The sequence below is a fragment of the Carcharodon carcharias genome, chromosome 21, assembly GCF_017639515.1.
Source record: "Carcharodon carcharias isolate sCarCar2 chromosome 21, sCarCar2.pri, whole genome shotgun sequence".
Classification (NCBI taxonomy): domain Eukaryota; kingdom Metazoa; phylum Chordata; class Chondrichthyes; order Lamniformes; family Lamnidae; genus Carcharodon; species Carcharodon carcharias.
In genome coordinates this window covers 86,971,598-86,998,679 of record NC_054487.1, presented here as the reverse complement: position 1 = coordinate 86,998,679, position 27,082 = coordinate 86,971,598, and the positions used below count along the sequence as shown (strand labels likewise).

Here is a 27,082-nt window from a genome sequence, read left to right as displayed (position 1 = left end):
CATGTGGTGTAGGTACACCCACAGTGCGGTTAGGGAGGGAGTTCCAGGATTTTGACATAGTGACAACCACACCTTGCATTTATACAGTGCCTTTAACATTGTGAAATGTTTCAAGCTGATTCACAGTTGCATAATCAACCGAACTTGACACTGAACCACATAAGGAGATATTAGGAAAGGTGACCAAAAGCTTGGTCAAAGATTTTTAAGGAGAATCTTAAAGGAGGAGGAGAGAGAGAAAGACAGACAGAGATTTTTAGAGATGGAATTCCAGAACCTAAGCACAAAAGACGAAGGCATGGTGATGAAGCAAAGGAAACCGGCAATGCCCAAGAGACCAGAATTGGAGCAATGCCGAGGTCCCAAAGAGCTTTGGGCTGAAGGTGGTTACAGGGATGGGGAGGGATGGGTCATGGAGGGACTCGAAAATAAGGAAAACAATTTTAAAATCAAAGCATCGTTGGACCAGAAACAGTGTAGATCAGTAAGCATAGGGGTGAGGCTCCAGATTAGTACAAACCCTTTTGTTCATAGGAAGAGTGGAAGCCCCTCCAACATAGCGGGAGGGAGATGCTGGCATCGTGGTAATGTCACTGGAGTTGTAATCTAGAAGCCCAAGCTTTGGGGACACAGATTCAAATCCCACCACAGCAGCGGGTGGAATTTAAATTTAGTTCATAAAATCTGGAATTGAAAACTAGTCTCCGTCATAGTGAGCACAACAACTATAATTGATTAAAAGCAAAAAACTGTGGATGCTGGAAATCCAAAACAAAAATAAAAATACCTGGAAAAACTCAGCAGGTCTGCGGAGAGCAACACAGGTAAAGTTTCGAGTCCATATGACTCTTCAACAGAACTAAGGAAAAATAGAAAAGAGGTGAAATATAAGCTGGTTTAAGGGTGGGGGGTGGGAGTGGGGGGTGGGGGTGGGAGTGGGGGGTGGGGGTGGGGTGGGGTGGGACAAGTAGAGCTGGATAGAGGGCCAGTGATAGGTGAAGATAACCAAAGCTGTCATAGACAAAAGGTCAAAGAGGTGTTGAAGGTGGTGATATTATCTAAGGAACGTGCTAATAGGTGACATTAAGGGTAGAAAGCAGGACAAGCAAGGTACAGATAGCCATAGTGGGGGTGGGGTGGGGTGGGGGGAGGGGATCGAAATAGGCTACAAGGTAGACATAAAACAATGGATGGAAATATATTTAAAAAGAATGGAAATAGGTGGGAAAAGAAAAATCTAGATAAATTATTGGAAAAAAGGGGGATCAGAAAGGGGGTGGGGATGGAGGAGAGAGTTCATGATCTAAAATTGTTGAACTCAATATTCAGTCCGGAAGGCTGTAAATTGCCTAGTCGGAAGATGAGGTGCTGTTCCTTCAGTTTGCATTGAGCCTCACTGGAACAATGCAGCAAGCCAAGGACAGACATGTGGGCATGAGGGCAGGGTGGAGTGTTGAAATGGCAAGCGACAGGGAGGTCTGGGTCATGCTTGCGGACAGACCGAAGTCTGGGTTTGGTCTCTCCTATGTAGAGGAAATGCATTGGGAGCAGCGAATGCAGTAGACTAAATTGAGGGAAGTGCAAGTGAAATGCTGCTTCACTTGAAAGGAGTGTTTGGGCCCTTGGATGGTGAGGAGAGGGGAAGTAAAGGGGCAGGTGTTGCACCTTCTGCAGTTGCATGGGAAGGTGCTGTGGGAGGGGGTTGAGGTGTAGAGGGTGATGGAGGAGTGGACCAGGGTGTCCCAGAGGGAATGATCCCTGCAGAATGAAGGGAAGATGTGTTTGATGGTGGCATCATGCTGGAGTTGGCGGAAATGGCAGAGGATAATCCTTTGAATGCGGAGGCTAGTGGGGTGATAAGTGAGGACAAGGGGGACCCTATCATGTTTCTGGGAGGGAGAGGAAGGTGTGAGGGCACATGCGCGGGAGATGGGCCGGACACGGTTGAGGGCCCTGTCAGCCAACGTGGGTGGAAAACCTCGGTTAAGGAAGAAGGAAGACATGTCAGAGGAACTGTTTTTGAAGGTAGCATCATCAGAACAGATGCGACGGAGGCAAAGGAACTGAGGGAATGGGATGGAGTCCTTACAGGAAGCGGGGTGTGAGGAGCTGTAGTCGAGGTAGCTGTGGGAGTCGATAGGCTTGTAATGGATATTGGTGGACAGTCTATCACCAGAAATTGAGACAGAGAGGTGAAGGAAGGGAAAGGAAGTGTCAGAGATGTACCATGTGAAAATGATGGAGGGGTGGAAATTGGAAGCAAAATTAATACATTTTTCCAGGTCCAGACGAGAGCATGAAGCAGCACCGAAACAATCATTGATGTACCAGAGAAAGAGTTGTGGGAGGGGGCCGGTGTAGGACTGGAACAAGGAATGTTCCACATATCCCATAAAGAGACAGGCATAGCTGGGGCCCATGCGGGTACCCATAGCCACACCTTTTATTTAGAGGAAGTGAGAGGAGTTTAAGGAGAAATTGTTCAGTGAGAGAACAAGTTCAGCCAGACGGAGGAGAGTGGTGGTGGATGGGGATTGTTCGGGCCTCTGTTCGAGGAAGAAGCATAGAGCCATCAGACCATCCCAGTGGGAGATGGAGGTGTAGAGGGATTGGACGTCCATGGTGAAGAGGAGGCGGTTGGGGCCAGGGAACTGGCAATTGTTGATATGATGAAGGGTGTCAGAGGAATCATGGATATAGGTGGGAAGAGACTGGACAAGGGGAGAGAGAATGTAGTCAAGATAGCAAGAAATGAGTTTCATGGGGCAGGAACAGGCTGACACGATCGGTCTGCCGGGACAGTCCTGTTTGTGGATTTTGGGTAGGAGGTAGAAGCGGGCCGTCCGAGGTTGGGAGACTACCATGTTGGAAGCTGTGGAAGGAAGATCTCCAGAGGAGATGAGGTCAGTAACAGTCCTGGAAACAATGGCTTGATGTTCGGTGGTGGGGTCATGGTCCAGGGGGAGGTAGGAGGAAGTGTCTGCGAGTTGACGCTCAGCCTCTGTGAGATAGAGGTCAGTGCGCCAGTCAACGACAGCACCACCCTTGTCAGCGGGTTTGATGACAATGTCAGGGTTGGACCTGAGAGAACGGAATGCAGCAAGTTCAGAGAGAGACAGGTTAGAGTGGGTGAGAGGAGCAGAGAAATTGAGATGACTGATGTCACGCCGACAGTTCTCAATGAAAAAATCAAGAGAAGGTAAGGGGATCCAGGTGGAGGGAGAATATTGGAGATGGGTAAAAGGATCCGTTCAACGGGAAGAGGACTCCTGCCCAAAGAAGTGAGCACAGAGACGAAGGCGGCGGAAGAAGAGTTCAGCATCCTGCCGAGCCCGAAATTCAATGAGGGCGTAAGGATATGAAACTGAGTCCTTTACTGTGCACTAAACGTTCAGCATCAGAGAGGGGAAGGTCAGGGGGTATGGTGAATACATGGCCCAGGCTGGGATTGGAAGACGGGATACAGACTCGAAACGTTAACTGTATTCCTCTCCGCAGATGCTGTCAGACCTGCTGAGTTTTTCCAACTATAATTGATTGTTGGAAATAATCCATTCGGGAAGGAAATCTGCTGTCCATACCTGGTCTGGCCTACATGTGACTCCAGACCCCCAGCAATGTGGTTGTCTTGACTGCCCTCTGACATGGCCTAGCAAACTCCCAGTTCAAGGGTAATTAGGGATGGGCAACAAATACGACACCCACATCCCATGAAAGAATAAAGGGGAAAAGGAAGTCAGAGAACTGTCACATTGTACCTACATTTGGAATTCCTTTGGGAAATATTCTCTGCACTGCTTGGAAAGTAAAAGAGTTTAAATTGAAACCTTCCCAAACAAAATGGAAGTCTAGTAGTTGAACTGAATGCTGGAAAATGGATGTCAAACAAAGATAACTCAAACAATTGAAGGTTCCAGATTATTAAGACATAATAAACTTCTGAGCTAAAAGCCATAAAGTAATTAAGCCATAAAACCTCAAATCTAATTGCTCCACAAAGGAGTGTATATAGACGATGTTCTGTACTAGCGTGGGAAACTATTTTCTCTGGCTTAGCTCTCAAGTAGAGCTCATAAATATGTCACAACACCCCACTTGTGTGCAATAAACCCCTGAGAAATGCAAGACAGATAAGGAGAGGAGGCGGACATGAAATCTGTCAGACTCGAACAGCAATCAAATTCACAGGTCTCCTCATTTTTCGTGGGTGATCCACATAGCATAAGGGTTAACGTGGGACTGGTGAAAGAGTACTGGCCACAGTATGATGCAGAGAGACACATGACAATAGACTGGAGGCAGAGTGATGCAGAGAGGCTCTGAGAGAAGTCGGTATGATGATAGCACCTAGATAGGGCTATATCTTGGAGATACCTATATAGTTATGGGTTACCAATAAATAGTTTATGTTCAACCACACAAGCCTCCAGACCTCATGGACACCAAAGAACCTCACAACGTGGTGGCAGCAGGCGAAAGACTCTGAAATCCCAAGGCAGCTAATGAACGAGCCCATAAGCTCAGAGAAACTGAAGACGAAACCTAGAATCTCAAGCATGAAAAACTAAGAAACTGAAGCCTGGCCTGAGTGAAGTGCACCTAATTTGAAGACACAGCTGGAGATCACCTAAAAAGAAACCCCATTGCAGAAGTGGAGGTCCATTGCCAGACCTGATCGAATGCAGAGTCAAAGGACCTAGCCAGGTCACAGAAAGGATGAACAAATTTCCTATAAGAAATAAAAAACCAAAGGGCAAAAGGAGAATTCACAATACAACTCAAAAGGAATCCACCAGAGCACATGGAGACCTAGAGCCAGACATGACCTAACTCAAAGTCAAAGGACCCAGCCAGATCACAAAAAGGGTGAGCAAAGTTGAGGAAAATGCTGAACTTACATTTTAAAAATAACCAGGGCACCAATCAGGCAGGATTTACCAATTGTTTAACCAGAGCAGCTAAAGGAACACTGCAGCTGAGTCCGAAGTCGGCACCATACCATATGTGGCTGAGCTCCAACGAATGAAAGAAAAATTTTAAAAAGGCAGCCAGGGCCTAAATGTGCCTTTCTATCGGGTTTTTAAGCTTAAAAAAAGACAAATACCTGGCCCAAATGGCTTGTTTAGAAAATTTTTTGCAGAATTGATTGGTTTGAAGAGTTGGGCCCACAATCGTTTCACAGGAGCTGACGAGCATGGGAAATAGAGAAAAGAGAACGGTTTCTGTGGCACTATTTGGAAAAGAAAATTTTAAGCTGTATTCCCCTGTTCTTAAAAACAGGCATGGATAGTAAATCAAAACTACCAGACCAATTTGTGCTCATGCAAGGGACAAACTAGATGTAAAATTGGGCATCCTGGAGAACAAAGTTTTTAGATGACAGAAGTACATCAGGATTAAGTAGGCAATCAGAGGAAGTACAAGTTAACACATTCTTGGTGAATTTGCCAACAATGTAATCATGAGACAAGGTTTAGATGAATCCTCAACCACATCTGGCAAGATAATAAAAGTCTTTGACCTGTATTTTAAACTCCAAGTTGTGGAGAATGCAGATCTTAAAAAAAAGGATAGAACACCCCGGATAAAACACCAAAAGGGCAAGGAGACCCCAGGGGAAGGGAGACAATACTCACGCAAAACAGACCATGTCAGTGCAATGAAATGTACAAGCTGAAGGGTTTAATGCAAAGGAAAGAAGAGGTGGAGATGCAGCCGAAAGGCTTAAAAATAGAGCTTTTTGAAAATGTTGACGCAGTGCCCAAACGTCAACAGCAGGTGGCAGTGTGAAGCAAACAGATAACTGTGAATGAAGGAAAGTTATCTGATGTAACCCAAAAGAAACAAAACCTGCAAAAATAAAATGAAGCTATTCTGCAGGAAAATGTTTGTATCAAAGCTGAGTTGAAAGATCTCAACCAGTAGAACATAAGGACATAAGAAACAGGAACATGAGTGGGCCATTCAGTCCTTTAAGCTCACTCTACCATTCAGTGAGACCTTGGCTGATTTTCTACTTCAACAACATTTTCCTGCACTATCCTGTTATCCCTTGATGCTTTTAATATGTAGCAATATATTGATCTCAGTCTTGAACATACTCAATGACTGAGCCTCCAAAGCCCTCAGGGACAGAGAATTCCAAAGATTCATCACCCTCTGAGTGAAGAAAATCCTCCTCATCTAAGTCCTATATGGCCTGCCCCTTATTCTGAGACTGTTTCCCCTGGTTTAGACCTCAGCCAGAGTAAGTATCCTTTCTGCATCTACCCTGTAGAACTTTTTAATTTTGTAAGTTTAAATGAGATCACCTCTCATTCTCCTAAACTCCAGAGGATAAATGCCCAGTCTATTAATCTTTCCTCATAGGACAATTTCCCCATCCCAGATAAATGAAAGCAAAATACTGCAGATGCTGGAAATTTGAAATAAAAACCAAAAGAGTCATATAGACTCGAAATGTTAACTCTGTTTCTCTCTCTACAGCTGCTGCCAGACCTGCTGAGTTTTTCTGACACTTTTTGTTGTTATTATTACTATTAATTTAGTGGTCCTTTGTTGAACTCCCTCCATGGCAAGTATGTCTTTTCTTAGGTAAAGAGACAAAAAGTGCACACAATATTCCAGATGCAGTCTCACTAAGGCTCTATATAATTGTAGGAAGACATCTTTATTCTTATACTTCAATCCTCTTGTAATAAAGGACAACATACCATTTTACTTCTAAATTGCTTGCTGTACCTGCATGTTAGCTTTCAGTGACTCCGGAACTAGGACACCCAAGTCCCTTTGAAGTTCAACACTTCCCAGACCCTCACCGTTTAAGAAATACCCTGTATTTCTGTTCTTCCTACCAAAATGGATAACCTCATATTTCTCCACATTGTATTCCACCTGCCAAATTTTTCCCCACTCACTTAGCCTCTCCAAACCCCCTTGAAGTATCTTTGCATTGTCCTCAAAACTCATATTTCCACCCAGTTTTGTGTCATCTGCAAACTTGGTAATATTACATTTAAACCCCACATCCGAATCATTGATATAGATTGTGAATAGCTGAGACCTAAGCACTGATCCTTGCGGTGCCCCACTAGTCACAGCCTGCCAACCTGAAAATGACTCATTTTTTCCAACTCTCTGTTTTCTGTCCATTAACCACTTCTCAACCTATGCAAGTAAAATACCCTCAATCCCATTTGCGCTAATTTTGTTTACTAACCTATTGTATGGGACCTCCTGCAGTCACCAGAAGTACAGCCAGGCACAACGGCAGGCAGGAATGGTATTTAAAGATGTCGTTGCCCTGCAAGATTCTTTAAAGAATCAATCTGTGGTCCTGGAAAAACATTAGAAGTTAAAAAAAGACATTGAATACTACTTCAGAAAAAGCTGCATTGGAATTACCAGTTTACAAAGCAATGCACTGAAGCACAGCAAGAGGTCAACAAGAAAATAAACAGTTGCATGAACTTCTAATTGCCCTTCAAGATCAAATGCAAGATAAGCACATAACTGTTCAGCAGCATGAAGAAATGAAGACTTTCTTGAACAGCAGAATGAAGGAACAGAAGGAAAAAGTTGAGAAGACTGTTGAATTACAAGAAAACTTAAGACAAAGCAATTGAGCTTCACAAAAGAAAAGGAAAACCCCCTGTTGAAAGGCAGTAACGTGCTACAAGGATCCCTCAGGTCAAAGTTTGTTCCTCTAGAAAATTACGAAGAGAAGCAAAACTAATTTGTCACTGAACAAACTGAAGAGCCTGGCAGAGAAACTCAGCAATGATTAATATTCCAGAGGATAGCCAAGAGGTACAAGAAACACTCTTGAGAGCTGAAGAACCATTTGAGTGGAATAGAGGAGGCATTGAAAGGAAAAGCTGTAGAACTTTCCAAGCTGCAAGCAGATAATGAAGCCATGAGTAGCATGGTTACAGAACTGAAACAAGTTAAGACTTCGCCGGAGACAGACCTGGCCGACAGTAAAAACAAAATGAAGGACAAGGATAAAGCTCTGCAAAGGTGGAGAAAGAAAAGACAGAAATAAGATTAGGAAATGTAAATCCAACGCTGAAGATTAAGGAACTGGAAGGGAAAGCACTGAAAGCTTCAAACTTATTGAGAACTATTGAGTTGTTCAAATGAAAACCCAGAACCTGGAATGTCAAGAATAAGTTAAACAGTCGCAAGAGAAAGTAAAAGCTCTCACAAAGGAGCATGAAGCTTCTCAGAAACAACTAGCAGAAGTAAAATTCAAAATGTGAGCTTGAAGGAATTGATGATGAATTGGAACAGTTGGTTGAATGCAGGATTTTAAAAAAGCAAAACTGATGAAATGTTGGAGCTTTATTGTGAGAAGAGTAATAAAATTCTTGAACTTCGATCCAATCTGAAGAACATGAATTATGAGTTGCGCAGTATGGTAGAGCAAATCCAGGCTATAAAAGCAGAAAAGGAAAATTCTAAGAAACAGATTGAGGATCTAACGAGTGAATTGGAAGAGTCTAAGGAGCAATGAGTGACCATGGAAGAAAGATTCCGAAAGGAACTGAATGCTCAGGTGCAGCTGTTAAGCTTGTATAAGGATTCCACAGATAACTCTGAAACAAAGACAACTGAACTCACCTGAGTAGTTGCTGAGCTGAATGAAAAGATGAATAACCTCAAAAATGATTTGGAAAATGATAGAGTAAACAAGTATTTGTCTAAAATTCGGAAACAAATGGAAATGAGTATTCCATTTTTGAAATTCAGCTTCCAGGGAGAACATGGCAGACCGCACAGAGAAAGAAAACCTGAGTCCACTCTATGAATGAACAGAGCGAACATTCCCTCCGTAAGGAATGGGATAAGCAAATAGTATCCGACCACAGAAGATGGATGGTTGATAAAGAGAAATTCAACATGAAACAGTGCATAAAGCGCATCACATGGAGACACCCAAGTACCAGAAACACAGAATAGTACGATTTCAACTCCAAGCCAATAAAGCTTCATAAAAGCAACTGAGCCAATCATTCCTCCAAACATGACAAGAACAAGATCTGCATGAGTAGTCAAACCTCCAGACCATCTGAATTTATAAAGTCAGAGTTTTAAAAAATTCATTCATGGGATGTCGGCATCACTGGCTAGGCCAGCATTTATTACCCATCCCTAATTGCTCTTGTTCAGAGGGCAATTAAGAGTCAACCGCATTGCTGGGGGCCTAGAGTCATATGTAGGCCAGACCAGGTAAGGATGGCAGATTTCCTTCCCTAAAGGATGTTAGTGAACTAGATGGGTTTTTACAACGATCGATGGTAGAGGGAGTGAATGTCTGTGGATGTATACCAACCAAGAGGGCTGCTTTGTCCTGGATGATGTCGACATTCTGGCCTTTTGAACAGTTTAGTATTACCTTCTGAACTGCAGAGCCAGTTTGCTGTTTTACTATCTGACTGGCAAACCATAAAGAAGCCGGCTCTGTTCAGACAGGACAACCAGACTTTGCAGGAAGATTTCATACTATCGCCTACAGAACCAACTAATTCTCTGCATGCCCTACTTCACCTTGCAACATCAACACCACCTGAAAAGCGAATCATACAACACCGGTCTCCAAATAGCCAAACGCAAAACACCTTTTGAAAGAATTCCTCATGGGACTCTGACCTTGGGACTCTGGCACTCACTTGAACCAATATTCAGTTTTTCAGTGGTCCCTGTACTGTAAACCTCCTTTTCTCTATCCCCTGTTTATTGTGTGAATGCAAAATGGGACATTGCAGACATTCCTTTTGCCGATTCTGAATGTATGAAACAGACTAACCTTCTGAATTAATTGTACTTTGAATTTGCTGTGGATTACTAGTAAAATTGGATCACACAAAAATTGAGGGGTTGGGAAAAAATACACCATTGCTTAGTTTTTAAAACAAACTAATTTAAAACCCTTTCTGTTTACAGACAGGTGGTAAGAGAAAAATCATTCCTGTTTGAATTGACACCTCTCCTGTCCGTAACAATGATCTGGTGGTTTTTATTCTGATTAATGAAGTAACATTGGCCAGCACATTGGGGAAATCCTTGCTCATCAAATCATTTTGCGGGATCTTCATTTTGCACCATAACAGGTTGACAGAGTGACTGGTAAATAACAGCATCTGAAAGAATTCTATCTGTCTGTCTGTCTGTCTGTCTATCTGTCTATGGGTGGAATCTTGTGCCCTCCCTGGTAGTGGGTTTGGTTGTGGTGGTGGGGGTGGGGGGATGGGGGGGGGGCGGGGGGCGGGGGGTGGGGGGGTTGCTGGTGGTGGTGGTGGTGGTTGGTGGGGGTGGAGGGGTGGGGGGTGCGGTGGGGAGTCATTTAATCTTTTTTTTTGCAAAAATATACTTTATTCATAAAATATCTTCAAGAACGTTCCAAACCATTTCAAAGTTACCATTATAAAAGTACAATCAGGTTCAACTTTTACAACATGTATCACAAGGTGCATCAGTACAAATGATGAATATTACAATCTTTTGCAGACATTCATTTTGAGCTGTACAGCCCGAGGGGCTCTACACAGTCCCCAGCCCCCCAGTGCACTGTGGCAGAAAGGTCTTAGGCAGCGACCCTTCCCCATTGCGCCTTTGTGGTGGCATTTAATCAGGTGGGATGGTGGTGGGTAGGGACCCCATCACCCAATTAAGAACATGGTGAGAAGGCCCATGGACATCTTTCCCATCCCCCTTCTATTGCTGCTAACCCTCTCCCATGATTCCCATCCCACAGCCCCCTTCCCGCCATCACTCACCTGTGGCCTGGGATCCAGTGATGATCCTAGGCCTCGGTGGGTGTCGCACTGGCAGCAGCCACCACCTTCCTTAGAGGTGCTGACCTCTGATTGGCCGGCAGCTCTCGGTGGGCAGGACCTCCACCCCCAAGGCCCTTGATCCTGGAGGATGGCCCACCACTGACCTGTCAAGTGCCTTATTTGCATATGATGCAGTGGGCCTTCCCAAAAAGATGGCATGCAGGGATCTCTGCAGCTCTCCAGTCAGCAGCTGAGACCCACCACCCCTCCACAATGTTCTGCCCCATGTATCTATCTATATCTATCTGTCTGTCTGTCCAAGCCAAAAGCAAAAGCAGGTGCTGGAGATCTGAAATAAAAATAGCAAGTGCTCAATATACTAAACAGGTCTGGCAGAATCTGCGGTGAGAGAAACAGAGTGAATGGTTGGAATTTTACCAACATACTGTCGGTCCCACTGCCAGTATGCAAATATCCTGAGCGTGCGCAGGTAAATGGTGGGACCGGGGAGGGAATTTTACCAGTGGCGTTCAGTTAAGAGATGACCACTGTGACCAGCATCCAGTCAAGGATGGCAGCTTGCCTCTCTGAGCTACTGGCCCGGAGCCCTCCATAGACTATTGACCATTCAGAAAGGAGGACTAGGAAACTGCTGGGTGGTTGTCTTATGTAGCACGGGGCTAATCCAGCACTGCTAAAATGCTAATGAGGTCACAAAATGGCCGCTAATAGGCCAATTAATCCGATTAATGGAATTGGCCACCCACCATTTAAGTTGCTGCTGTTTCCACTTCTGGGACTAGCACATGGTAGTGGGAAACTATCCCTCCTGGCACCCTCCACTGCCATTTTAGATTCCCTCATGATTGCCAGCCCATCTCCAACGGGCTGGTAAAATCCCAGCTGGTATTTCAGGTCCTTTCATCAAAACTGAGATCAAAACAAAAATTACTGGGTATTCATTCTGATGAAAGGCAAACTAATATTTGACTGGAGAGAGACTACAGAATGCTGCAGTACAGAGGGATCTAGGTGTCCTTGTACATGAAACTCAAAAAGTTAACATGCAGGGAAAGCAAGTAATTAGGAAGATATTTTAATTTATTCATTCATGGGATGTGAGCATCACTGGCTCAGCCAGCATTTATTGCCCATCCCTAATTGCCCTTGAGAATGTGGTGATGAGCTGTCTTCTTGAAATGGAATGGCCTTTATTGCAAGGGGGATGGAGGATAAAAGTAAAGAAATCCTGCAACAATTGGGTGTTGGTGAGACCGCATCTTAAGTACTTTGTACAGTTTTGGTCTCCTTATCTAAGGAGTGATATACTTGCATTGGAGGAAGTTCATAGAATGTTCGCTGGGTTGATTCAAAGAATGAAGGGTTGTCCTATGAGAAAAGTTTGGGCAGGTTTGGCCAATACTCACTGGGATTTAGAAGAATGAGGGGTTGTCTTATTGAAACATATAAGATTCTGATGGGAAACAAAAACAAAAATAGCTGGAAAAACTCAGCAGGTCTGACAGCATCTGCAGAGATGGACACAGTTGATGTTTCAAATCCATATGACTCTTCGTCAGAACTAAGGAAATAGAGAAATGAGGTGAAATATAAGCTAGTAGAGGGGAGTGGGACAGGTACAGCTGGATAGGGGGCCAGTGATAGGTGGAGGCAAAGAAGAGATTGCCAAAGATGTCATAGACAAAAGGACAAAGGGGTGTTGACGGTGGTGATATTATCTAAGGAATGTGCTAATGAGGACATTAAGGGTAGCAAGCAGGACAAGATGGTGGCAGATAGCCCTAGTGGGGGTGGGGTGGGGTAAGGGATCGAAATGTGCTAAAATGTGGAAATAAAACAATAGATCAAAATACATTTAAAAATAGGTGGGAAAAGAAAAATATATTTTAAAAATGATAAATTACTGGAAAAAGGGGGATCAGAAAGGGGGTGGGGATGGAGGAGAGAGTTCATGATCTGAAGTTGTTGAATTCAATATTCAGTCCGGAAGGCTGTAAAGTGCCTAGTCAGAAGATGAGGTGCTGTTCCTTCAGTTTGCATTGAGCTTCACTGGGACAATGCAGAAGGCCAAGGACAGACATGTGGGCATGAGAGCAGGGTAGTGTGTTGAAATGGCAAGCGACAGGGAGGTCTGGGTCATGCTGTGGACAGACAGAAAGTGTTCCGCAAAGCGGTCACCCAGTCTGCATTTGGTCTCTCCAATGTAGAGGAAACCACATTGGGAGCAGCGAATGCAGTAGACTAAATTAAGGGAAGTGCAAGTGAAATGCTGCTTCACTTGAAAGGAGTGTTTGGGCCCTTGGACGGTGAGGAGTGGGGAAGTAAAGGGGCAGGTGTTGCACCTTCTGCGGTTGATGGAGGAGTGGACCAGGGTGTCCTGGAGCAAACGATCCCTGCGGAAAGCTGCCGGGGGTGGGGGGTGGTGAAAATCTGATGGGGCTTTGACCGGGTTAATACTGAAAGGATGTTTACTCTCATGTGGGAATATAGAACCTAGGAGGCACAGTTTAAAATAAGGGGTCTTCCATTTAAGATAGAAATTTCTTCTCTCAGAGGCTCATTAACCTTTGGAATTCTCTAGCCCCGAAAGAAGCAGAGGCTGGGTCATTGCGTATATTCAAGACCAATTTGGACAGATTTTTTTATCTTCAAGGGAGTCAAGAGTTATGGTGGACAGACAGGAAAATGGAGTTAAGGCCACAATCAGATCAACCACAGGTGCCTAGAAGCTACAATTTAGCTCATCCATATTTTTGTAAAGGGGTATATAATTTGATTAGTTCAGAAAGACAATTCAAGGTTTTCAGGCAGGAGCCAATTGTTCATGCTGTTTAAAATGGTTATAGTTTCCAAAAGAGCAATGTCTGCAAAGCAGAATATAGGGAAATCAAAGGTCCAACAAATGCTCCAGTTAGTTTGAAACATTACTGTCATGAAGGTTGAATTTTTATAGAAACAGGAGTCCTTTAAACAGACAAAGCTTGCACAGAGAGACTGTAATTAATATTGTGGTGCAGTCTGAGGGAATCTAACCAAGTGTCTACTTTCCACAAAGTGTTGCTTAAATGAATAAAGTTGCTCATGAGAGTTTGTTTCTGTGGCTTTGGGCACATCATCATTTACCTATGAAAGGACTGTTGTCTGCTTATTCAAAACTCTTACCATTTTCGCAAGTTGTCATTTTGCAAATTCTTACCTGGTTTAACCCTCTGAGTGCCTTCGCCTCCCCCAACCACCAAGAAGTTTCTCCTAATTACATCATTAAGAATTTGTTTTCCGGATGTGGGCATCTCTGGCGAGACCAACATTTATTGCCCAACCCTAATTACCCTTTATCAGAAGGCATTGAAGAGTTAACCAATTGCTGTGGGTCTGGAGTCACATATAGACCAGGCCAGAAAAGGACAGCAGATTTCCTTCCCTAAAGGACATTAGGTGGATTTTTACAACAAACAAAACGGTTTCATTGTCATCATCAGACTTTTAATTCCAGGTTTTTATTACATTCAAATTTCATCATCTGCCTTGGTGGGATTTGAACAGAGCATTACCCTAGGTCTCTGGAATATTAGCCCAATGTCAATACCACTAGCAAGATCCACAAGCAGCAACGTGATAATTACCAGACAATCTGTGTTAATGATGTCGATTGAAGATAAATGTTGGCCAGAAGACTGAGAGAACTTCCCTGTTCTTCCTTAAATTGTGCTGTTGGATCCTTTATGTCTGTCTAAGTGTGCAGACAGAGCCTCTACTTAACATCCCATCCAAAAATCAGCACCTTTAACAGTGTAATGTTTCCTCCATTGGAGTGGGGCTTGAATCCATAAACTTCCAACTCAGAGCTGAGTACTACCCACTGAGCCATGCGTTTCAAGTTATGCTGTGAGAATGGAACAATCTGCAGTCGAGGATATCACATGGCGCATTTCTACTGACCAAAAGAGTGACATTGAGAGCCCAGTGCCACCAAACCAAGTTATAACATTGGCCAGCTGGTGCTGTGCTCCTTTGGACTGGCCAATGGAAGAACCCTGTTTATTTTCTAAGTCGTTGTTACTGAGAGATTTTAGGCTGTGGGTCAGGAGAAGCTGCAGAGTTTGCAAACAGAACCATTTGGCTACAATTTGCCTTTTCCTGTCGGCTCAATAGTGCAGGATGGGGATGGGGAATTTAGCTACAAAGTTGGGTTGGAGAAGTTGGGGTTGTTCTCCCTGGAGCAAAGGATTTGAGTGGAGATTTGATGGAAACATGCAACTTTATGACAGAAGCAGAAAATGCTGGAAAAACTCAGTAGGTCTAGCAGCATCGGTGGAGAGAAAAACAGAGTTAACATTTCGAGTCGGTATGACCCCTCCTTCGGAAGGGCCTTCTTCACAAGAGTCATGCGGACTCGAAACATTCACTCTATTTTTTTTCCCTCCACAGATGCTGCTGGACCTACTGAGCTTTTCCAGCATTTTCTGTTTTTGTTTCAGATTCCCAGCGCCCGCAATATTTTGTTTTTAACTTTATGACAGGTTTGGATCAGGTAAATAAGGAAAAACGCTGTTCCCATTGGCCGATGGTACAAGGACAAGCAGGTACAGGTATAAGGTTTTGGGCAAGGTATGCAAAGGGGAGGTGGGGAAGAACTTCCTTTAAGGAGTGAGTGGGAATGACATGGAATTCTCTGCCTCTGGGGGTCCTGAACGCAAAGACCATGAGTGATTTTGAAAGGAAATTGGATGGGCAGTTGAAGGGAGTAAGCTTGCAGGGCCAGGGCAATAGAGTAAGGGGAATGGGGCTGGCTGGATTGCTCTGCACAGAAGAGCCGACATGGATTGGATGGGCCGAATGGCCTCCTGCGCGATATGAGATCTGGAAATCCACCGGTCGCTCAAATCGGTCATTCGGATCCAACTTGGGTCAATCTAGTCTGAAGGTGCCACCGGTCACTCACATTGCTCGCTGAGGTGCTGGACACTGCCCCGAGAGACAAGAGCCTGAGACAAACCGCCAGGTCAGAGCAACGGCTCGGAATGGGCGTGACCCTGGTGGCCGAGGCGGGGTTGGGGCGTGTCCGCGGTGACGTGAGGGAGGGAGCGTGTCCCCGGTGACGTGAAGAAAGGGGGCGCGTCCCCGGTGACCTGAGAATGGGAGCGCGTCCCCGGTGACGTGAGAATGGGAGCGGGTCCCCGGTGACGTAGAGAAAGGGGGCGCGTCCCCGGTGACGTGAGAATGGGAGCGGATCCCCGGTGACGTGAGGGAGGGAGCGGGTCCCCGGTGACGTAGAGAAAGGGGGCGCGTCCCCGGTGACCTGAGAATGGCAGCGCGTCCCCGGTGACGTGAGAATGGGAGCGGGTCCCCGTTGACGTCAGAAGGGGGCGTGTCCCCAGTGACGCGAGGGTGGGAGCGGGTCCCCCGGTGACGTAGAGAAAGGGGGCGTGTCGCCGGTGACGCCGGAAAAGGGGGCGTGTCTCCGGTGACGTAGACGGCCGGCCGGGAATGGCGGTCAATTTAACTCCGCGGTTCCGGCGGTTGGGGAGCGGGAGTTCCCTGAAGAGGCGGACAGGTATCAGGAGGGCGGCGGTGGTGTGGCCTGTCTCTCCGTCGGGCTCATCCGGGTGGTGGGTGGGTGAGTGGGAGGTGGAATGGGGTGACCGTTGGACCCGGGAATAATTCTGAGGTAAATTGGCTGGCGCGCGAAGATCCGGCTGACGTCTCCTCAATGCCTTTCACCTCAGGACACCCCAAAGTGTTTTACAGCCAATGAAGTATTTTTGCAAGTGTGGTTACTGTTGTTGTGTAGGAAACATGGCCACCAATTTGTGCACAGCAAGCTCCCACAAACAGCAATGTGAGGAGCAGCAGGTAATCTGTTTTAGTGAGGTTGGCGGAGGGTTAAATGTTGTCCCCAAGAGGCTGGGAGAACTCCCCTGCTCCTCTTTCAATGCAGTGTCAGGGAATCTCTGACATCCGCCTGAGAGGGCAGGCTGGGGTGTCAGCTTAAATTGTTGTCTGAAGGGTGACACTGTGAGTGTCAGCCTGGCAGAGAGGATGTATAAATGGGTTCTTGCCCGGTTGGCAGGACGTGACCAGTGGCATCCCACACCAATAATTTTAGATGAGGTGGGGGTGGGGTGGGGGTGGGGTGGGGGTTGGGGGGTGGTGAAGACACGGTGGCTAAATTTGCGGATGACACGAAGATAGGTAGGAAAGTGTGTTGCGAAGAGGACACGAGGTTGCAGATGGATATGGATAGTTTGAGTGAGTGGGCAAAGATCTAGCAAATTGAGTTTAATGTGGAGGAAATGTGAAGTTGTTCACTTTGGCAGGAAGAACAAAAAAGCAGAGTATTACTTAAATGGAGCACGGCTGCAAAATTCTGAGGTGCGGAGGGATTTAAGTGTTCAAGTACATGAGTCACAAAAAAAGTTAGTATGCAGGTACAGCAAGTAATTAAGAAGGCTATTGCCATATTATCCCTTATTACAAGAGAGATTGAACATAAAAGTAAGGATGTTTTGCTTCAATTATCCAGGTCATTAGTGAGACTGCATCTCGGATACTGTGTGCAGTTTTGGTTTCCTTATTTAAGGAAGGATGTAAATGCATTGGAGGTGGTTCAAAGGAGGTTTACTAGATTGATACCTGGAATGAGTGGGTTGTCTTATGAGGAAAGGTTGGACAGAGTGGGCTCCTTTCCACTGGAGTTTAGAAGAGTGAGGGGTGATTTGATTGAAGTATACAAGATCCTGAACAGTCTTGACAAGGTGGATGTTGAAAGGATGTTTCCTCTTGTGGGTGAGTCCAGAACTAGGGGGGCACAATTTTAAAGTTAGGGGTCACCCTTTTAGAACAGAGATGAGGAGACATTTTTTCTGAGGGTTGTGCAACTTTGGAACTCTGCCTCAGAAGGTGGTGGAGGCGGGGGTCACTGAATATTTTTAAGGCAGAGGTAGATAGGTTCTTAAAAACAAAAAACTGCGGATGTTGGAAATCCAAAACAAAAATAGAATTACCGGGAAAAACTCAGCAGGTCTGACAGCATCAGCGGAGAAGAAAAGAGTTGACGTTTCGAGTCCTCATGACCCTTCAACAGAACTGAGTGAATGTGAGGCGAGGGGTGAAATGTAAGCTGGTTTAAGGTGGGGGGTGGGGGTGGGGGGAGAGAAGTGGGGGGTGTGGTTGTAGGGACAAGCAAGCAGTGATAGGAGCAAAGGATCAAAAGATGTCACAGACAAAGGAACAAAGAGGTGTTGAATGTGGTGATATTATCTAAACGAATGTGCTAATTAAGAATGGACGGCAGGGCACACAAGGTACAGCTCTAGTGGGGGTGGAAAGACTAGCAGGCCATAAAAGATTTAAAAATAATGGAAATAGGTGGGAAAAGAAAAATCTATATAAATTATTGGAAAAAACAAAAGGAAGGGGGAAGAAATGGAAAGGGGTTGGGGATGGAGTTCAAGATCTAAAGTTGTTGAATTCAATATTCAGTCCAGAAGGCTGAAAAGTGCCTAGTCGGAAGATGAGGTGCTGTTCCTCCGGTTTGCGTTGGGCTTCACTGGAACAATGCAGCAAACCAAGGACAGACGTGGGCAAGAGAGCAGGGTGAAGTGTTAAAATGGCAAGCAACAGGGTGGTTTGGGTCTTGCTTGCGGACAGACCACAGGTGTTCTGCAAAGCGGTAGTCCAGTTTACGTTTGGTCTCTCCAATGTAGAGGAGACTGCATTGGGAGCAACGAATGCAGTAGGCTAAGTTGGGGGAAATGCAGTGAAATGCTGCTTCACTTGAAAGGAGTGTTTGGGCCCTTGGACGGTGAGGAGAGAGGAAGTGAAGGGGCAGGTGTTGCATCTTTTGTGTGGGTATGGGGAGGTGCCATAGGTAGGGGTTGAGGAGTAGGGTGTGATGGAGGAGTGGACCAGGGTGTCCCGGAGGGAACAATCCCTACGGAATGCCACCAGGGGGGGTGAAGGGAAGATGTGTTTGGTGGTGGCATCATTCTGGAGTTGGCGGAAATGGCAGAGGATGATCCTTTGAATGCGGAGGCTGGTGGGGTGATAAGTGAGGACAAGGGGGACCCTATCATGTTTCTGGGAGGGAGGAGAAGGCGTGAGGGCGGATGCGCGGGAGATGGGCCGGACATGGTTGAGGGCCCTGTCAATAACCGTGGGTGGAAAACCTCGGTTAAGGAAGGAGGAGGACATGTCAGAGGAACTGTTTTTGAAGGTAGCATCATCAGAACAGATGTGATGGAGGCAAAGGAGCTGAGCGAATGGGATGGAGTCCTTACAGGAAGCGGGGTGTGAGGAGCTGTAGTCGAGGTAGCTGTGGGAGTCGATAGGCTTGTTTAAGGAAATTGGTGGACAGACTATCACCAGAAATTGAGACAGAGAGGTCAAGGAAGGGAAGGGAAGTGTCAGAGATAGACCATGTGAAAATGATGGAGGGGTGGAGATTGGAAGCAAGATTAATAAATTTTTCCAAGTCCCGACGAGAGCATGAAGCAGCACAGAAGTAATCTTCGATGTACCAGAGAAAGAGTTGTGGGAGGGGGCCAGAGTAAGACTGGAACAAGGAATGTTCCACATACCCCATAAAGAGACAGGCATAGCTGGGGCCCATGCGGATACCCATAGCCACACCTTTTATTTAGAGGAAGTGAGAGGAGTTGAAGGAGAAATTGTTCAGTGTGAGAACAAGTTTAGCCAGACGGGGCAGAGTAGTGGTGGATGGGGATTGTTCGGGCCTCTGTTCGAGGAAGAAGCTAAGGGCCCTCAGACCATCCTGGTGGGGGATGGAGGTGTAAAGGGATTGGACGTCCATGGTGAAGAGGAAGCGGTTGGGCCCAGGGAACTGGAAATTGTTGATGTGACGTAAGGTGTCAGAGGAATCACGGATGTCGTTGGGAAGGGACTGGACCAGGGGAGAGAGAAGGGAGTCAAGATAACGTGAAATGAGTTCTGTGGGGCAGCAACAGGCTGACATGATCGGTCTATCAGGACAGTTCTGTTTGTGGATTTTGAGTAGGAGGTAGAAGCGGACCATGCGAGGTTGGGCGACTATCAGGTTGGAAGCTGTGGGAGGAAGATCTCCAGAGGAGATGAGGTCACTGACAGTCCTGGAAACAACGGCTTGATGTTCAGTGGTGGGGTCATGGTCCAGGGAGAGGTAGGAGGAAGTGTCTGCGAGTTGATGCTCAGCCTCCGCGAGGTAGAGGTCAGTGCGCCAGACAACAACAGCACCACCCTTGTCAGCGGGTTTGATGACAATGTTGGGGTTGGACCTGAGAGAACGGAATGCAGTAAGTTCAGGGAGAGACAGATTAGAATGGGTGACAGGAGCCGAGAAATTGAGACGACTAGATAGGTTCTTGTTAGGCAAGGAAATCAAAGCTTACTGGGGTTAGATGGGAATATGAAAGTTGAAACACAAGATGATCAGCCCTGATCTTATTAAATGGCGGAGCAGGCTCGAGAGGCTGAATAATCTACTCTGGTTCCTCCCTATTATGTTCTTATGGTCTCTGGAGTGGGACTTCAACCCACCACTTGAACCCAGCAATCCCATTATTTGTTTCTGTGAAATCTGTCAATCATTGACCTTGACTGGTGCACATGTTACTTTGCACGCTGAACTCTTTCCATGATTGATCTTCTGTATGCACTTTGCTGCTTGCCCTCTGAAGGGGTTTCTCACTTCATCAATTTGTAATTAGCTGGTCTGTGCGTGGTGAATCTGATTAATGGACAATGGAAGCTCAATGGTTCCTATTTGAAGTGCTCTGAATGCATTTAAATTGCCAAGTTCAGGCTATCAGAGTAAGATAGCCACTCCACTCACTTAAAATTTTTTCGATCCTGTCATGCCTGACCTTCCAACTCAGGCTGGGTGAGGGCTGTGCAGGGCAGTACACTCCTGAGGCCTTCAGGCAAGGCTGCTGCATTGGAGTGAAGGAGGCCACACCCCCTTTTTAGGGCACTAACTGCCGTAAACCAAGTCCATTTCAACGCCTTGCCAAGCTTAAAGGCCTTTGATAAGCCAGGGAGAAGGTAAGCTTAGGACGTGTGGGTAGGATTTGATGGGGTTGGGTCGGGACGGGGTGCCTTTGCGGGGAGGGGGATGGGAGTGTGTGGGGGATGTAGGGCCTTTGTTGGGGGGCGCCGTCGAGGCCTCGGTGGGGTGTCGGGGTGGGGGTGGGGCCTTGGGCGCAGGATGTCAGGGCGGGGCCCCAGTGGGGGGTGTGGGGTCAGGCTGGGCCTTGGTGGAGGTCGGTGGGGGGTGATGAGGGGAAGCCCATGGAGGGTTGCTGTGGGTCTGTTCAGCAGTTATTCAGAAATTAGAAGTGGCTCTAATTTTTCTAACTTTTTCTGAGTAATTATTGATGTAACTGTGATGACATGGCAGAGAATGTGTGCCAGTTGGACTAAATCCATGAGGGAAACTTGGTCGCACTAACACAACGGTTTGGCAATTTGTGTCTATTATGAGATGTGTGCACAGAATTCATAAGTAATAAATCCACCAGGATCTTAGATTTTTAAAAATTAAATTAAAATATTTATTCACAAAATATAAAAGATTTCAAGCATGTACATAAGATTACTTACTATTGTAGTAACTCCTAAAATTCCTAATTAATCTTAATCCCAGTTGCACTCTTTAAGGCAACAGTCTAAAACAGATTTTAGATTTAAAACAGAACCAGCAAATTAACACATACCCACTTGACAATGGAATTCCAAATGGCTTTTCCCTAACTTCAGTTTTGTTTCTAAAAGATTTATGCATAAATGCTGGAGATTTCATTAAGGCCATTTCACACACTCCTGTTAGACCTTATATGGCCTTCAGACACACAGCCTTTCATTCTCCTTTTATATATGATTCCCTCTTTTTAATATGTAAATTTTGTTGTACCATATGTCTTTGAAACTGTATCTTCCTCATAACAAAAAAATTTCATATTACCAATATTGCCAGGAACCTTAGGGAAAAAATAAACACATTCCTTAGCCTTGCTTATCTAGCTAGTTGTAAACAGATGAAGATCCCTTTGAAATTCAAATCTCTTCACTTAAAAATGCAAATTTCCTTCACACCTTGCATGCTAAGTCAGCATCCATGTTTACTCATTAGCATGTCAGGCACCTAGCTTCTTTTGATGATTTCAAACTTGCAGCCTACTTGACTTCAAATGTAATAAAATCACACACATACCCAACTATACTTAACCCCATAAACCTACTTCACAATTAACCAGGAAAAATTATGAAAATTATTATACTTTCATTATAGTAACACAGCTGGAACCATCCGAAATTTGCGATTTAAATTGCATTTTCGGATGGTTCACAGTGCAGGGCAATTACCCAGAGGAGGTTTAGACTTCTCAGGCAATTGCTGTGCGAACCTACTTTTTAATTCCTTTGTGTACTTGTAAACTTAGTGACCTGCAAGGCTTCTAGGCAGCCACTGGTTAAAAACTAATTAAGTCCTTTCCAAAATCTGAGTTGTTGTCATTTCCCAATTTTATATTTGTTGCTTTTTTGTGCACTCTGACTAGATTTCAACAAAAGGGCTTGAAATTTGTCTTGACTGGTGGTGCAAAATGGGCGGTATTGAATTTGCCACTGTTGGACACAGCATATATGGAGTTAAATACCAGACACTCCACCCTGGTGACCTTTCCAATGCTACCTGCTTTGGGCCACCTCCCTATATTTAAATCAAAGCTGGCCAATGTCAAAAACATGCTTTTCCGTCCAAGCTGCCTACTCTACATTGGTATTTCCCCTTTCCTGCAATTTTAGATTAAGCCTGCCTTCCCCACTGTTTTGATTGGCTCACACTCCCACCCTGGCCCTTTCCTTGGCATAGCCTGCAGCTCTGATCCAGAATTGGTGCCAATGGCCCACTGAATTTGCTCCATGCTGCATGCCTCTTGCCATGCATTTATTTCTGTCATCTGACATTTTGTGTACTCATTGCTGAATGGCACTGAGTTATTTTTGCGATTGCTATTGTTCAGCCCTTCTTTCTTAACAAACTTAACATCTGCATACAAAAGGCAAAATTCTGCAGATGCTGCTAATCTGAAACATGTACTGACGAAGCTGGGAAAACGGGCAACATTTGTAGAGAGAGAAGCAGTTAATATTTCAGATCTGTGACCATTTTCTTTATATTTCCTAACTTCTGAAACTGGCTTGACAGTTCCTAAATCCTGTTTTTTCTTGCCACCTTGGTTCTGCTATGAATCACACTAAGACTGTTTGCCCTTCTCTTTTAACCTCTGTGCCCATTGTCACAAAGCTATCATATTTTTGATATTGTAAGGTAGATGGGAATCCCACCACCTGAAAGTTCCCCTCCAAGTCACTCATCATCCTGACTTGGAAATATATCGCCATTCCTTCACTGTCGCTGGGTCAAAATCCTGGAACTCCCTCCCTAACAGCACTGTGGGTGCACCTACACCACATGGACTGCAGCGGTTCAAGAAGGCAGTTCACCACCACGGTCTCAAGGGCAACCAGGAATGGGCAATAAATGCTGACTTAGCCAACGAAGCCCACATCTCGTGAATAAATGAAAAAACAAGGCTTAGGTGGATGGCTGATTTAATTGAATTAGAATCAGACAGACTGCAAGGTTGAAATTACTGAAAGAGTAGGTGTAAAGCAGACTTTTGAAATGGAGATCGATAAGCTCGGTTGAGGGTTCCACAGATAGGGTGTGCAAGAAATTTGCATTTTTAGATAAGTGAGGGGGTTGTTTGGTTTTCAAAGGGATGGTTTAATGTTTACAACTGGCAAGATAAATGAGGCAAAGCAATACCTTTATTTTTCCCAGAAGCACTGACCATAATGATGACATGAAATATTTTTATATTATAGGAAAAGTACTTTTCCAAAGGGGCTGGAAAGGAAAATAGAGGCGACAATCAGATCAGCCATGACCTTATCAAATAGCAGAGCAGGCTTGAAAGGCCAAGTGGCCAACTCCTCCTAATTTGTATGTTTGTATGTATCCAGGTTACAGAAGCCGCCATCGAATCCTTTTGCAAACCTCACTGATATTGCCTTCCTGCTCTTTACTCTTCTGTACTTGGAAAGTTTTCCAATGTGCAATGGCTTTGCTCAAGGCTGCCTTACTCTGGGTCATTGCCTTTGGAACAGTCATTGAAAACATATTTGTCAAAGCGGTGCCCTCAGTGGATTCCTGCTCATTTGCTTACTCCTCTTTGCACCTTGGCTGATGGTCACCAACTTCCAGTATTTAACACCTGTCACTCTGGCCATCAGGGGTGATCATTTCTTGGAACATGTTTTCCACAGCCCCTCCATTTCCCGTATGTGTCAAAGTGTCACTGCTATTCCTCAAATTTAGTAGCTTTGAGCTTGACTGAATGCAGTTGGAGATGTTTCCTGTATGTGTTGCTCAAGCCATTCTTAAACTTCCACATCCAGCAAAATTTGTATAGTGCAGGTCACAGCTGTCCTTCTATTAACATTTTTAACTTTTCATTTGTACTTAATAGATGAAATATAAACTTATAATTCACAATTTAAAAGGTAAGAGGATGGACAGGAAAGTGGAACTGAAGCCACAATCAGATCAGCTGAATGCTGGAGCAGGCTGGAGGGCCAAATGGCTTACTCCTCCTGATTCTTGTGTTCTTGAGTCTAATCACAACACATTGAGGGTGAAGTATAAATCCAAATTTAGACTGATAAAACTAGCAATAAGATATTACTACCCTTGAATTCTAAATATCTTGTATCAAATATATCACCTTCTGCTGCATCACTTAGTTGAAAATTGGTTTATCAAACATTTAAATATTACAGGAACAAAACTGGAATAGCTTAATTTTTATCTAACACCTGTCCTCTGCAATACCTAAAGCATTTAAATTCTAAACTCTTGATTGAAAACTGTCCTATTTTCAAGGTATTTCCTGTATCCATCTCTGATTGCCAAGTGTCATTTCCACAGCCCGCCAATCTTTAGTATAATTCGAGGATAAACCACACTAAGAATGATTTCTAATATCCCCTTCTAAAACTGCTGCAGTAACACATTGTTACAAATCTTGGCTCCTGCTTCTAGAAATTTTCTGGAGTTCAAGTGCTCATCACTCCCATAAATTATCTGAATGTTCTGTGTATTTTGTCTTTTAATGCATGCCATTGTGCTCCTCCAATTGTTAAGCAGCTTTATTTCATAACAGATGGACCCATGGAGCAACAATTATGATTGAATTAAGTACAATTAGTACAGCTTGTCTTTGCACAGTGAAATCAATTGATTTCTGGACACTCATGACATCAAGAAATATAGGGAAAGTTCAGGAAAGTGGTGTTGAGGTAGATGGTCAGCTATGATCTAATTGAATGGCAGAACAAGTTTGAATGGCCTACCACGGCTCCTGTGGTCATAAGCACCCTCCTGCATTCTCTTATTCTGGCAAAATGTGACCCTTCAACTTTGTATAGAAGCCTTGACTGTCTCTGTCTGATTTCCTTCACTGCTGTATTCACAAATCTAAGATCTGGGTTGTCAAGAAACTATCATATTTTTCCTAATATTGTTGTGGGATATTTTAATGCAGGCTTGGGTGTGTGGGGGGGCTAATTTAATTGAACTAGAGACGGTTAGACCTCAAGGTTTAAATTATCAAAGAAGTGAGGTGCAAAAGAACCATTTGAAATGGAGATGAGTAAAGCTAAAGTGAGGTCAGCAGATATGATGTGAATGAAATTTGCATTTTTAAATAAGCGGAGGCATGGTTTTGGTTTTTCAAAGGGTCATGGAAAATGACCGTGACTTGGCTAAAAGAGGGGAAGGATTGGCAGCTCAACATTATAGGGCATTCAGATGAGATAGAGAGGGGGATAGAAGAGGAGGCGGGGGGGGGTTTGCAATATTGATCAAGGAATCAATTATAACAGTGAAGAGGGATGATATCTTGGAAGGATCATCAAATGAGGCCATATGGGTAGAAGTAAAAAACACAAAAGGGGCAAACATGTTGTTGAGTGTGTACTATAGGCCCCAAAACAGTCAGGCAGAGATAGAGGATCATATATGAAATCAAATTTCAGTGAAATGTAAGAATAATGAAGTAATAGTAGGGTATTTTAACTACCCAAATATTAACTGGGATAGTTTTAGTGTGCAAGGTCGGGAGGGAGCAAAATCCTTAAGTCACACTCAGGAGAACTTCTTTAGCCAGTAAGTAGAAAGCCCAACAAGGGAGGAGACAGTTCTGGACCTAATATTTGGAAATGATTCTGGGCTGTATCAGTAGGGGAGCGACTGGTGCTATTGAACTGTTTTATCTCACCCTTGAAGTCTGTGTCTGTGTGTAAGATTAAAAACTTGGTGCTCATATTCTGTTAACCTAAATTAAACTCTTAGGTAGAATTGGGGCAATCTGGTGGTAAGGTCAAACTTTTCACATTTGTCATGGCTCAGGAAACAGTGGGGCTTGATATTACAGCGCACTATCCTCAGTGAGTCATGACACTTGCAAAAGGCAGCACAGTAGATTCCACTGAACTAAAATATATTTTGAGCAGTGTAGATTGTGGTTGATCTAATCCCCAGGAATTTACTCTACCCACTGCATCCTTACTTTTAAGAATATCAAATTCTGTGTGCTTGTTGAGTTGGTGAAAAATAATTGCGAAGTGAATTATAGGGAAGCTTGAGATAATGTGTATATTGTGCAGAAGATCTTTCAACAGTGATAATTACATTTTTTTGAGTGAGAGTACATGGTTATGCAAAATGTAACTGGGACTGAAACCACTTCATACAGATTATATTGGCAACCAGTTCAATTTGGGTTTTTCAATTTCATTTTCTGAATTTTTAAAGCTCACTTTGGCTTTCCACAGTTTCTATTAAGAATTAACCGTACACATCAAAGTATTGCTGCACAGCAATTTCTTTTCAAATGAGTCCTGGAAATTTTAGGGATAAACCTATTTATTAAACTGACTTAACTTTAAGCATTTCTTTGCATGAGACACAAAAATATATATATTTCATGCAATTACTTTCCTTGTGATGCAATGGCTGACACTGCACTATGTGGTTTGCACTTAATTTGTTTTGAAGACTATGTATTTAACAATGTATTTTTCGCTTGTTGCATTGTTTGGGAATGAAGATTGTCCCTTTACAGTCAGAGGACCAAAATCCTGGAAATCCCTCCCTAACAGCACTATGGGAGCACCTTCACCACAGCAAAATTGTCAAAGGCTTTGATGAGGTAGATGCAAAC

The 27,082-nt window shown here is 44.4% G+C and overlaps 1 protein-coding gene across 3 annotated transcripts in view; it reads left to right on the top strand.

Annotated features, from left to right (window-relative positions):
- The first annotated feature begins 16,255 nt into the window (after window positions 1–16,255).
- depdc4 (DEP domain containing 4) overlaps window positions 16,256–27,082 on the top strand; it is a 39,993-nt gene continuing 29,166 nt past the window's right edge. For 2 of the 3 annotated variants that reach the window (XM_041216100.1, XM_041216102.1), the window contains exon 1: window positions 16,256–16,353. In XM_041216100.1, the coding sequence (XP_041072034.1) occupies window positions 16,287–16,353 (67 nt within the window). In that variant the 5' untranslated portion in view covers window positions 16,256–16,286. Of the gene's footprint in view, window positions 16,354–26,968; window positions 27,071–27,082 lie in introns of all 3 variants that reach the window. The other variant, XM_041216101.1, reaches the window with a different exon arrangement.